General features: G+C 38.5%; 1 protein-coding gene across 1 annotated transcript in view; it reads right to left on the minus strand.

Moving 5' to 3' along the window:
• NEK3 (NIMA related kinase 3) overlaps positions 1–13,758 on the minus strand; it is a 34,690-nt gene that overhangs the window by 543 nt on the left and 20,389 nt on the right. Inside the window, exons 10-14 of the mRNA XM_049778793.1 lie at positions 13,698–13,747; positions 11,926–12,028; positions 10,726–10,869; positions 3,284–3,418; positions 1,170–1,296 (exon numbers count right to left, since the gene is read on the minus strand). Of these exons, the coding sequence (XP_049634750.1) occupies positions 1,170–1,296; positions 3,284–3,418; positions 10,726–10,869; positions 11,926–12,028; positions 13,698–13,747 (559 nt within the window). The remainder of the gene's footprint in view (positions 1–1,169; positions 1,297–3,283; positions 3,419–10,725; positions 10,870–11,925; positions 12,029–13,697; positions 13,748–13,758) is intronic.

The following is a 13,758-nucleotide window of genomic DNA, read 5'->3' on the forward strand; positions in this document are numbered from 1 at the left end:
AGTATCCTCTGATGGAGGAAGCGGGGTGGGCTGAATTAGTCCCTGCTCTGTTGAAACCCTAGCAGCAGCTGTATCCATACTCCACAACTGACACAATACCATCTTGCCAATAGCCCAACTTCACTGCTTTACAACTAATTTCTGCAGACACCAAATTGACAAAAACTCCAGGTATACTAATTTGAGGGCTGAAAACTCTGAGATCTTATTGGAGGAGAGACAGGCAGCCTCCCCTGAGGCCCCATCATAGTTTCAGATACCTCAGCAGCCACATCCACATATAAGCTCATTGGCCCAGTTCTACAACTCCTCGGGTTCCAAAGTAGATGGAGAAGTAGCATAGAAGCCAACTCATCTCAATAAAAAAAAAACAATTAATGCTCCACTATCAACAGCTTACCAAACCTTTAAACAATGACTTAATGACCCATTATGAGATATAGCAATTTTCACAAATTTCCTTTCACTGAAGTATTTTTTTTAGCTGTCCCAACTGAAATATTTTTTATATATAATTCCACTAGCCATTTTGTTGTAATAAGCAACATAAAATAATTTTGTGCTAATCAAGAGGGCAGACTGTGGGGGGAAAATATAGGGGTAATGGTGAAGGGAATATTACACTGTGGTGGAATTGATATCAGCATATTAAATGCCAGAATTGTATTATGAACAGCATTGTAAACCACAGTTTAAATAAATTAATAAAAATTTAATAAATAGGGGCCGGGCGGTGACGCTAGAGGTAAGGTGCCTGCCTTGCCTGCGCTAGCCTTGGAGGGACCGCAGTTCGATCCCCCGGCGTCCCATATGGTACCCCCAAGCCAGGAGCAACTTCTGAGCACATAGCCAGGAGTAAACCCTGAGCATCACCGGGTGTGGCCCAAAAACAAAGAAAAAACAAAAACAAAAAAATTTAATAAATACAAGCTACAATGTTAAAAACATATAGCTTGGTCAAGAATTCTATAACATTGTAACACCTTACCCATCCTAGACAAAGATCAAGAAATAATTATTTTATGTTCATAATTTTATATTCATTATGCTTATTATTCATAATGTTCATTTATGATATACAGTTATATAACCAATAACTGTAAGTTTGATCACTCAAGTAATACATAAAACACACATCAATGAAAGTTTTTAGGCAGATTATAACATACGTGTCCTCCTCATCTAGTCTAGGTTCAAGTCTCTCTGGATCCAAAGTGACAACATCTTGATCTCCATCAACACTGTCCGACTCTTCCATCTCTTCAGAGAGGGGCCCTTTTAAGAACCCTTCAGTACCTTCAGAGAAAATGAATAGAAGTTGTTCCAATTCAATGACATCTACTTATCTCATGCATATTAAATGAAAATTCTACAAATGCCTGTTAACTAACTAAGGACAATGTCCTGGTCCAGATTTCATCTTTAGTATAGTGCCTCCCCATTTGTGATCCTGCAAGATTTTTGGTAAAAACAGACCCACAATGTAAAAGTAGGTATATTACATTTTAAAAAAAGTATTTTATGAAAAAATAAAGGAAAGTTACTGTTAAAATACTTTGATAGAATATTAAAGCATTGATATTTATCTTTGGAAAGTTAGATTACAGTTCATTTTCTTTTTACTTTTAAATCACTCTCACATCTGAATTTTTCCCCATGGAAGAAAATAAAATCAGAAAATCAGAAAAAAAATATCAAGGGGCCGGAGAGATAGTGTAGCAGTAGGGCATTTGCCTTGAATGCGGCAGACCCAAACAGCCTGGTCCAATTCCTAGCATCCCATCTGGTCCCCTGAGCTTGCTAGGAGTGATTTCTGAGCACAGAGACAGGAGTAACCCCTGAGCATTGCTAAGTGTGGTCCCGAAACCAATCAATTAAATAAAGAAATAAACTGGAAAAAAATTTAGAAAAAGAAAAAAAAAATCAAGATTCCCTTACAAACTATTTCTTAGATGGTGGTTAATTTCAGATGTTTGCTACCTGATAAAAGTGTAAAATAAATCTTAGATAAACTTTTTTTCCAAAATCAGAACTATGTAATCCAGGGGTCTAAACTCAATTTACCGGGGGCCACAGGAGGCAAAGTCAGGGTGATCTTTGAGTGCAAAGTTAATAGTAAGCCTTGAACATTGGGGGGTTGACCCAAACAACTAAAACAAAACAAAACAAAACAAAACAAAAAAAGATTCCTCTAGGGCAGGGCCACAAAATGTTGTATGGAAGGCTGTTTGTGGCCTGCGGGCCGTGAATTTGAGACCCCTGAAATCATTTTGGATTTTGGCCACTCCCAGTAGTGCTAAGGGATTATTCCTGGCTCTACACTCAGGGTTTACTCCTAGCAGTGCTTGAGGGACAATATGTGGTGCTGGGAATCAAGTATTATAAGTATTATAAGAGGTTTTATAAATGGTTATTTCATACAATTTTAGTGATATTTGTAGAATCAGTAAAAAAATCAAGTAATAATTGCTTATCTGTTTTGAGCACTAGTAATATAACAAAATTCAAGTATCCAGCGAAAGGAATCTTCACATTCCCCAGGTTTATTCTGTTAAATTCTGTAAAGTTAAAAGAGCAAAAGAACATTTCCCTGCCTAGAAACTAGTCATGTGATCATTACAATAAGCGAACAAGCCAACGAAAGAAACTCTTACGAAAGGTCCAAGAAAACCTAAAACATAATGTCATAAAATGTTCCCACAATTTTACATATCTTTTTATATTAATTTTATTGGGATGGGTGGGCCATGCCCCATGGTATTCAAGATTTACTCCTGGATCTGCACTCAGAGATCATTCATGGTGGTACTTGGGGAACCATATGGAATGCTAGAGGTCAAACCTGGTCAGCACAATTTGTAATGCAAATGCCCTACCCACAGTAATATTGCTCCAGTCCTCTCTATAATCTTAAAATCAAAAAATTTCTATAAAGAAGGAAAAAGCAGAAGTGGCTATTTCATGGGTACAGAGTTTTCATTTTGGAGAAAGGGAAAAATCCAGAGATGAACAGAGATGGGGCTGCATTAATAGTGTGAATGAATGGGTCCTCACTGGCTCTATATTGTGCCTTGAACTGTAGACTCATGGGCCAGAGACAGTATAGTGGGTAGGATGCTTGCCTTGCATTAATCTAATGAGTTCAATTTCTGGTACCAAAGCCAAACAATAGGAAAAAAAATTTTTTTAATTAAGGCTGAAATGGTAACTTTGCTAATATTCATTTTTTTCATATCTTTTTTAAATCAAAGGATTTTCAGAGTTGGATAACAAAATCAATCACCTGGTCTGTAGATTGTATATGTCTGAAATGCCAAGCTGAGATCAGCATTCTTAAGGATATTCAACAAGGTTTCAGGAGTCTCTTTGAGCCACTGCTTACGGGTATTGTTTTCACTGTACTTTATTACAGAGCCACCTAGTTGTGAGAAGAAAAACAATCAGAGCCAGAATGGACAGATAGCACAGCGTGTAGGATACTTGACTTGCACATGGCCGATCTGGGTTCAATTTGGTGTCCTGGGCACTTCTGAAGTGATGATCCCTGAGAATAGAACCAAGAATAAGCTCTGAGTATTACCAGATGCAGTCCCCCCTCAAAAAAAAATCATACAGTCCCAAAAAACTGAGGCAAACAAACAGAGCAGCACTGGGGTCTTCTTTGTGACTCAAATGTGCCATTTTTGCACCAAGGTCAGCACCCTAAGGAGAGCACAGCTGCTCTACTTGACTCTACCACCAAACATTTCTTCCAGTCAGCCACACCACAGCACACAATAAACACCTCCAGATTGCAAAGGTCTTAATGGAAAAGCAACACAGAAGCCTACCACACTCAGAGGGTGAAGATGGTAGCACTGAGGAGCCAATCAGTATCAGCCAGTTAGTTATATAACTTTCTGAAAAGGATTTTAGATAGGAAATGTTGAGACTATTCAAGGAACTCAAAGAAACCATGGAATGAACAGCCCATAAGACTCAAGAGGATATGAGAGCAGAAAAAAGTTCAAACAGAAATGACAGAACTGAAAAGCTTTGCTGATTGTATGATGACACCCAGATTTTAACACAAAACAAAGGCATTCCCCTAATTTCCTCTTTCATTTTTACCTAGTGCTTTAAAAAAAATTTTTTTTTTGTTTTATTGAAACCATTGTGATCTACGAAGTCCTTCATAGTTGGATTTCAGACATACAGTGAATCAGGACCATTCCCACCACCACTGATCCCAGACTGGATCTTATACCACCACTCTCTGCTCCTAAGGTCTGACAGTATAACAGGCCCATTTAAGTTTAGACTGTTAAAGTTTAGATCTCTTTATTTTATTGTCTTGACTTTGGCTTAGATATTTAGTTCTGTCCTTTTTTTCCTCCACCAATGCATCTGAGAACACTTGGCCCTTGGCCCCCAGCCTTTCTTTTTTCTTTTTACTTAGGCTTTTTTTTTGGGGGGGGGGTGGCACACCTAGTGGTGCTCAGGGGTTACTCCTGGCTCTGCACTCAGAAATCTCACCTGGTAGGCTTAGGGGACCATATAGGATGCCGGGGATCAAACCTGGGTCCATCTCAGGTTGGCCATGTGCAAGGCAAATGCCCTACCATTGTGCTATCACTCTGGCGTCTCTTCTTTTAAAATTTAAAATGCAGAAAATATGTGGTAAAACAAAGTAATTCATATCCCAAAGTTCTATGAAAAAGGCAGAAGCCCCTATTTAAAAGATAAAAAAGAAATAAAAGAAAAAAAGAGAGAAACAAAAGAAAATTTACGGTGTATGTGTGGAGGGAGGTTTATTTTTTTCTACATAGGTACAGCAAAAGTTGGGGAAAATAGAAAGAAAAAACCTTTGGCCTAAATACAGGGAGACCCTACTCATGAAGTATTGTGCCTTAAGATAAACTACGGGGTTCAGGTATACTAAGTTATCTAACCCCAAAGCCTTTTTTTGTAGTCCCAGTAAAAATTCTTCTCAATCACAGCTGTCGTAGTCAGGTTTCTGTAATTAGAGATCCTGGTTTTTGCACAGATCCTATATCGAAGTCAGGGTGTCATGGAGTGCCTTCTGGCTGCATCTCAGAGTTAGGTCACCTAGCCCTTTGATATGTAAAATCCCACTTGGATCACTTGACCTTCCCCCTCCAGGTAGATTGTATTGGTTTAATAAAGAAAGAGCAGTTTGGCTTGGAGGACAGAGAGATACCAACAGAGAGAAGCCACTACTCCATTACTCTCCTGATTGGCTTGGTTTATTAATCCTTCATGGGTGCCCTATCTTCATTAGACCCATCCTCTTGGGGGTAGAAATACCATGTGTGGGTGATCTCACAGTTCATGAGATTTATTTTACAGTTGGTAAAATGAAAAACTCACGGAAATCAAAGACTTCACTAGCAGAGTAATAGTTGCTGAGGACAGAATCAGTCAGCTCGATCATGAGCTGCAAACACTTCTAGACAATTGCAGAAAATGGAAGAGCCTTAAATAAATGAACAGATGACAAGAGAACTTTGGGCTGAATTAAAGAACAATATAAGAATTATTGGTGTCCCAGAGGACCAGGAAGACAATTCTTATGAAGAAGCAACAGTCAAAGATATCATTGCTGAGAAGTTCTTAGAACTGGAGAGTGCATATGTCCCCATATCCTGGACATATGAAGAGTGCTAGCTAAAGGAGATACAAATACAAATACTCCAAGACACATCCTAATCTAATAGATAAAAACCATACAGACAGGGCCAGAACAGTGGTGCAAGTGGTAAGGTGTCTGCCTTGCGTGCGATAACCTAGGATGGACTGCGGTTCGATCCCCGGGTGTCCCATATGGTCCCCCAAGCCAGGGAAGATTCTGAGCACATAGCCAGGAGTAACCCCTGAGCATCACTGGGTGTGGCCCAAAAACCAATAAATAATAAATAAACCATACAGACAGAACACTGAAAGCAACAAGATCAAAGAAGGAAATCACATACAAGAAAGCATCCTTTACATTTAAAGGAGATTTATCAAAGACAGTGGTGAGATGTAGTGAAAAAGCTCAGTGAAATGAAGCCTCACCAAGAATACCTTAGCCAGTCTGACTCTAGTTTAGATTTGAAGGATGGATACAACTTCATAGATAAACAAGCCAGAAACTTCATAGACTCAAAACTTTAAAAGAAGAACTGTAGAGAGTGCTTCATAACAAGATAAACCCCACAAACACACCAAACTTCTACAAAAAGATGGCACAAAACTCCATGATAATAATCTCTTTCAATATCAATAGGCTAAATGGACCAAATAAGAACACAAAGTGGGGCCGGAGAGATAGTATGGAGGTAAGGCATTTGCCTTGCATGCAGAACAGTGGTTCGAATCCCAGCATCACATATGGTCCTCTGAGTCTGCCAGGAGTGACTTCTGAGCATGGAGCCAAAAGTAACCTCTGAGTACTACCAGATGTGACCCAAAAACCAAAAAAAAAAAAAAGGAGAGAGAGAGAGAGACAAAGTGGTAAAATATTGAATCTACTATTCAGCTTCCTGCAAGAAACAGAGCAAACACAGACTCAAAGTCAAAGGCTGGAAGAGAGTACTTCAAGTAAATAACTAGCTCAAAAAAACTGGAGTTGCCATACTAATATTAGATGCTATAGACTTCATGTTCAAAAAGGTTGTAAGAGATAGAGGGGATGGTTTATTAATAACCAAGGAATATGTCCATCAGGAAGAAATCATACCCTAAATATATATGCACCCAATGAGGGTCAGAAAAATACTTTAAAACAACTGCTAGTAGACTTAAAAAAAGACATCAATAGCAATAAAATAATATTTGGAAACTTACAGCTCTATCGTCTCATAATAGATCAATTATGCTAAAATTCAGCAAAGGGTCTAGTATATATACATATGTATATACATATGTCTGTGTATATATGTATATGTATATATAGAGCTTTTCATCCCCCAAAGCCAAATATATATTTCTCTAATGTACATGGGACATTCTCCAAGATAGACCACATGAGGAAACAAAACATACCTCTATAAAATCAAAAGAAGTGTCAACTATCTTCTCAGACTATGATGCACTGAATATAGAAGTGAATTACAAACAGTAATAGAGAAATAACTCTAACACCCAGAAATTAAACAGTTCAATACTGAACAATTCGTAGGTCAGAAGGAAATAAAATATTCCTGGAAATAAATGAGAATGAGGAGATGAACTACCAGAATTCGTGGGACACAGCAAAACTGGTGTTAAAAGGAAGCATTCATCAAGAAGGAAAAGCCCACATAGATAATTTGACTATACATTTTGGAAAATGATCCACAAAATGAGCAAAAAGCAGGCAGGAAGAAGGAAATAACAAAACTTAGAAAATAAATTAATTACCTAGAATCCAAAAACAAATCCAAAGGTCAATGAAAGAAAGAGCTGGTTCTTTTAATTAATAATAATAATAATAATAATAATAATAATAATAATAATAAATCATTAGCAAGACTAACAGAGAGAGAAAGAGAACCAAATTAGAAATGAAAAGGGGGAGGTTACAACAGACATCACAGAAATTCAAGGATAATCAGTGATTACTTCAGAATCTTTATGCCACAAAATGAGAATCTAGAAAAATGGATAAATTTTTGAACTCCTATAGTCTCACAAGGCTGAACCAAGATGATCTGGAACAACTGAACAGACTATCACCATTGAGGAAGTTGGAATGGAATCAAAAGTCTTCTCCCAGGGCCGGAGAGATAGCATGGAAGTAGTGTGTTTGCCTTGCATGCAGAAGGACAGTGGTTCGAATCCCAGTATCCCATATGGTCCCCTGAGCCTGCCAGAAGCAATTTCTGAGCACAGAGCCAGGAGTTAACCCTGAGCGCTTCTGGGTGTGACCCAAAAACCAAAAAAAAAAAAAAAGTCTTCTCTCTCCCCAAAAAATCTCAGGCCCATATGAATTCACTAGTGAATTCTTTCAAACCTTTAAAGAGGACCTATTCTTTCATGTTCCTCCAAGAAATTGAAGAAACAGAAACAATCTCAAACAGCCTCTAGGAAGTTGATATCACCTTGTTAACAAAAGCAGAGACACATCAAAACAAGAAAATTATTACAAGCCAATATAGTTGATGAACATAGATACAAATAAAATAATAGCAAATAGAACTCAAAAATCATTAAAAAATAATATACCGCCGGCAAGGTGGCGCTAGAGGTAAGGTGTCTGCCTTGCAAGCACTAGCCAAGGAACGGACCGGGGTTCGATCCCCCGGCGTCCCATATGGTCGTCCCCCCCAGCCAGGGGCAATTTCTGAGCGCATAGCCAAGAGTAACCCCTGAGCATCAAACGGGTGTGCCCCCCCCCAAAAAAATACCAAAAAAAAAAAAAATAATATACCATGACCAAGTAAGATTCATCCCAGCCATGCAAGGATGATTTAACATACAAAAGTCAATCAACAAAACATATCATATCAATAAAAAAATCAGATGATTATAGAGGCTGAGAAAGTATTTAATGAGATCCAGCACCTATTCATAATAAAAACTCTCAACAATATGGGAATTTAAGAAACTTTTCTCTTGGGGCCAGAGAGATAGCATAGCAGTAGGGTGTTTGCCTTCTGTGCAGCTGACCTGGGATGGACCTGGGTTCAATTCCCAGCATTCCATATGGTCCCCTGAGGCTGCCAGGAGCGATTTCTGAGCACAGAGCCAGGAGTAATCCCTAAGTGCCACTGGATATGACTCAAAAACCAATAAATAAGTAAACAAAAAAGAAAACTACAAAACACTACTTCAAGATATAGGCCTTGTGGGGCCGGGCGGTGGTGCTGGAGGTAAGGTGCCTGCCTTGGCCTAGGACGGACCGCGGTTCGATCCCCCGGCGTCCCATATGGTCCCCCAAGAAGCCAGGAGCAACTTCTGAGCGCATAACCAGGAGTAACCCCTGAGCGTCACAGGGTGTGGCCCAAAAACCAAAAACCAAAAAAAAAAAGATATAGGCCTTGTAGTCATGGCATTTAAACTAAATGAAAAACTCAAAAAAAAAAAAAAAGAAATAAAAGAGCACAGAAGAAAATGAAAACACATCCTGTGAATTGAATGGAAGGATTAGCATTATTTTTAAAATGGCAATATTTCCCAAAGCAGTATACAAATTTAATGGAGTCCTTATAAGGAAACCCATGAAATTTTACCAAAACATAGATCACACATTCCTAAAATTCATATGAAACAATAAACTTCCAAGAACAGCTAAAGCAATCCTTGGGAAAAACAAGATGGGAGGCATCACTTTCCTCACATCAAATGGAATAAATAAAAGTGGTGGTAATTAAAACAGCATGATATTGTAGTAAAGCAAGACCATTATTTTGAGCTGGCATGAAAACACAGAGGTAAGGTGTCTGCCTGTACTCAGCTGACCCAGGATGGACCCAGGTTAGATTCTCAGCATCCATATGGTCCCCCAAGCCTACCAGGGGCGATTTCTGAACACAGAACCAGGAGTAACAGTTTAGCACTGTCAAGTGTGACCCAAAAACCAAAAGCAGTAAGGAAAAAATATTAGATCAATGAAGTAGATTTGAATAACCTGAGACAGACCCTCAGCAGTCCTTGGTAGGAAGCTTGCCACAAAATATGAGAGTGCAGTTACAATTAGGGCAGAGTAGGGACCTCTATGACAATGATAGTTGGAATGAATACTCTGGGCAAGAACTCGGTGCTGACAAGAGAAAGAGATAAGCATGACACCCCATTGGTACAATATTGCAAGTCAAAGAGCTAAAAAGAAAATAAAAGGGGGGGAGAAAGATGTTTGTCACAGAGGCAGGTAGTAAGAAAGGTGGGAGGAAAACTGGGGATGATGGTGGCAGAAAATGTGCACTGGTGAAGGGATGGCTGTTGGAATATTGTATGACTGAAATAATGAACAATTTTGTAACTTGCAGTGCCTGGTGATTAAACAATTTATTAATTTAAAAATCTAGAGCTAGACAAAGATTTTCCCATCTTTCTTTGCAGAGTATATATGTGATAAACATTCACTGCATGGAGGTGAAACAAGCTTGCCTGCTAAGTTCCTGTTGGGAGCCAGATCCTTTGAAATATAGCTTAGCATAAGTACAGCCATTTTGCCTCGGACAGACATTTTGTCTCAGCATTGCCCTTAATCTGAACTCAAGATGTGTACCTGCCAAATGGGCAGGAGTTGACGCAGACTGCCCTGCAAGAATTTGACCACACAGGAAGGCTTGTTATATAACTATGGTATGTGCTTGCAGGAGGTATGCTGGCAGAGCATTGTGATTTTTATGAATACATCTAGAGATTGCATTGTTCATGTAACCACTCACTATTGTTCACTTCCTATATAAGCCCTGCTTGCTTGAAATAAAATTGACACCTTGATCAACATCCTTGTCTTGGTGTCCCTTTTCTCCCACTCTTTTTTCTTTCAGGTAAAAGTCCTTTCCATGTCCACGAATAACTAAGAGCCTTGGGCCGGCTCAAGTTCCTTCCCTAGCCCCAAGATGTTGGAGTGCCTTTCAAGAAAAGTTATTGTATTTTCCCCCTATTAAAATCTATTTTGCTCATCTAAGTGAGCAGTGCTTCAATTTGGGACAACAAATATCCTTCACAGGATGACAATGGAAAAAAGTTGATAGCCGATTTTATAACTAAAATGGTCTCATAAAATAATTAGGATTAGAGCAGACTACTAACCTCCATCATCACCTGCCTTTAAACTGGAGGTGAGTATGGATGCATTCTCCAAAGCTGTCAGAGTGGTATTAGATGCATCTTTTCCCCATTGTCGCCTGAGAGGACTTGTTGAATTGGTTTTCCTTGAAGGTGCTGATTTATCATCTGATATTAAAATGCAGATAAGAATGGTTAAGCACATTCTTTTATTTATTCATCTATAGCCACACTTATGCTCTAACAAACTATTTTCCTCTTTCTAAATCATCTAACAACTATATTCTCTCAAGTCTAAGTAGTAAAGAAAATTTAACACCTAAATGAAAATATAAAATTAATCACTGAAAAGGGTGAATTAAAAACATGATGTATAATTAACATACAATTCACAGTGCACAAGACCAAAACAATAAGAGGGTTTATATATATGCTGTATGACCTGCTTTATACAGTGAAAAAAACATCAAGTGCTACTTCTTCTAAATGTTTTTATTAATGAATACATTTTTTTCTTTTGGTGGGTTGGGCTACACCTAGCTTACGCATGACTTTGGGCTCAAGAATCTCTCTTGGAAGTGCTCAGAGGAAAATATGTGGTCGCAGGAATCAAACTAGGGTCGACCATATGCAAGACAAGCACCTTAATCTATCTTCTAGCCCTATCTATTTTTATGAGTAAATAAAACATTCCTGTTATACTAAGTAAAGTATTAAATAAACAAAATATGTATATCTATTTACTTAGGGCACTTAAAATCTAGTAAATTTGGGGCCAGAGTGATAGTACTGAGGATATAGCACTTGCCGTGCATACAACAGACATATGTTCAATCACTGGCATCCCACAGGGTTCCCAAGCATAATACCTGAGAGCAGAGCCAGGAGTAACCCCTGAGCATTGCTGGGATGCTGCCCCCAAAACAAAATAAAACAAACAAAATATATCCCAAAACAATCCTAGTCAGTTGTGGGCCTCGAAGATACTTCAATGGGTGAAATCACATGCTTGTCATTCAGGATCTCTAGGTTCAAAAACTGGCATCAAATCATTTCCAAACCTATAATGGATACTGTAAGACTACAGGGTATGACTCAAAAACAGCTAAACAAACCAAAGATCTGTCCAAGGGTAGATGGGGGGAAAAACAAATAAAATAAAAATAAACATTCCTTCTATATTCCCCAGTTTGTTATACAATGATAAGAATTTAAATAACTTACCTTTCTCTTCTCTGTTTATTCTCTGCAATGCATTTTCAACCAAATTTTTATTGATGCTTTCTAACTCAGTGTGGCTACACTTTCTCCCTTGTTCTTCTCCTTGCTTCAAAATAGAATAAAAGTATAGGTTAAATGACATTGGACATTATAATAGGAAAAAGTAAAGATGCATTTTAAATGAAGATCAATAAATTAAAAATAACCACATACATATATGCATATTTAATGTGCAGATTAAAAACCATATATATAGGGACAGGAAAGATAGTAGGTGGTTAGGATGTTTGCCATGGAATGTAGCCAATCCAGATTAATTCTCCGGTACCACATAACCTTCAGGAGTGATTCCTGAGCATAAAATCAGGAGTAACCCCTGAGCCCTAGTTGTGGCCCCCAAACAAAACCATATATATGTACATATATTTACACATATGTATATTATTAATGTCAATTTATTCTTATAATTGCAATTACAAATAAGATACATGAAGTGACAGCATTTTGAGAGATATTTATAGAGAATACACAATCTACTGAGGTGAAAATGACACCACTAATAGGTGGATTGGGGTTATTACTGACAACATTATTCCCACTGTAGTGGAAAAGAGCACCCAGTCACCTAGAGCAAAGCAAGATAAATAAGATCCTGAAAGCAGGCCAGAAATTCTTAACTTGATTCAGGGCATAATGGAAAATCATCTGAACATTTTCAAGCATATTAATGTTAAGATCAAAATAATAAGCTAAGAGGCTAGTAAGGGGGTTAAAGTACTTGCCTTACATGTAGCAGACTCAGATTTGTTCCCTGGCACTGCACAGAGCCTTTGAGGCACCACCAGGAATTATTCCTGAGCACAGAGCCAGAAGTAAGACCTGAGCATTGCTGAGTGTGGCCTAACCCCCCTTGTTCCAAATAATAAATTCATTGTTTTTCCATGCAAGGGAGAAGATTCTGATACAGACTAGAAGATGAAAGAAGCCTGGCAACATGATGATTAGTACAAGAAATCACATACAAAAAGTATTATTGGAAAGGTCCACTTAACTGCTGCTCACAGGACAGGGAAATCCAGAGAGACAGGACATAGAGTTGCTGAGGGACTCACCAGGGGCTGAGGAGGGGTCGGTAGCGGGAAAGGAATAGGGGTTACTGTTCCTGAGTACTGAGTTTCTGTTTGGGGTGATGAGATAGAGAGTAGTGATGGTTATTCAACATTATGAATGTCACTTAGATCTAAAAGAATTTTATATTTACAATCACCTACATAGTGGGGTTTAGATATCTACTTACCATAATAAAAACAAAACCAACCAAAAGCCAACATCAAACAATACCCTCATGACCAAAACAGGACAAAGTTCTCTCATATTACCTTTGACAACACTTGCCATCAAGACATTAAAATGTAGGAGTTGGAGATAGTATAGTATGTAGGAGCTGCTGTAGACCTACCTGCTGTAGACCAGGGTTTGATCCCCAGCATTCCATATGGTCCTTGACCCCCATGAGAAGTGATTTCTGAGTGCAAAGCAGGAGTAACTCCTGAGCATCAATAAATATGGCTCAATCATCTCCCCACAAAAAAGAATTAAAAATGAAAATGCCAGTAACAGATAATAGTGCCCTAAAATGGCAGTGCAGGATTGCAGGTACCAACCATTGAACACCCCAAAGAGGGAAAACTGGAGGTCTTTCCTTACAGTATTCTAAATGTCTCATGGGGGCTGGGTAGACAGCCACTTCATTCATGCAACTATAAAGCACTTACCATTAGACCCACCTCCTCGTCCAAGGCTCTCCTGAGTCTGCCAGGGTCTGCTTCAAATGAA

This window comes from Suncus etruscus, chromosome 8 (assembly GCF_024139225.1).
Source record: "Suncus etruscus isolate mSunEtr1 chromosome 8, mSunEtr1.pri.cur, whole genome shotgun sequence".
Classification (NCBI taxonomy): Eukaryota; Metazoa; Chordata; class Mammalia; order Eulipotyphla; family Soricidae; genus Suncus; species Suncus etruscus.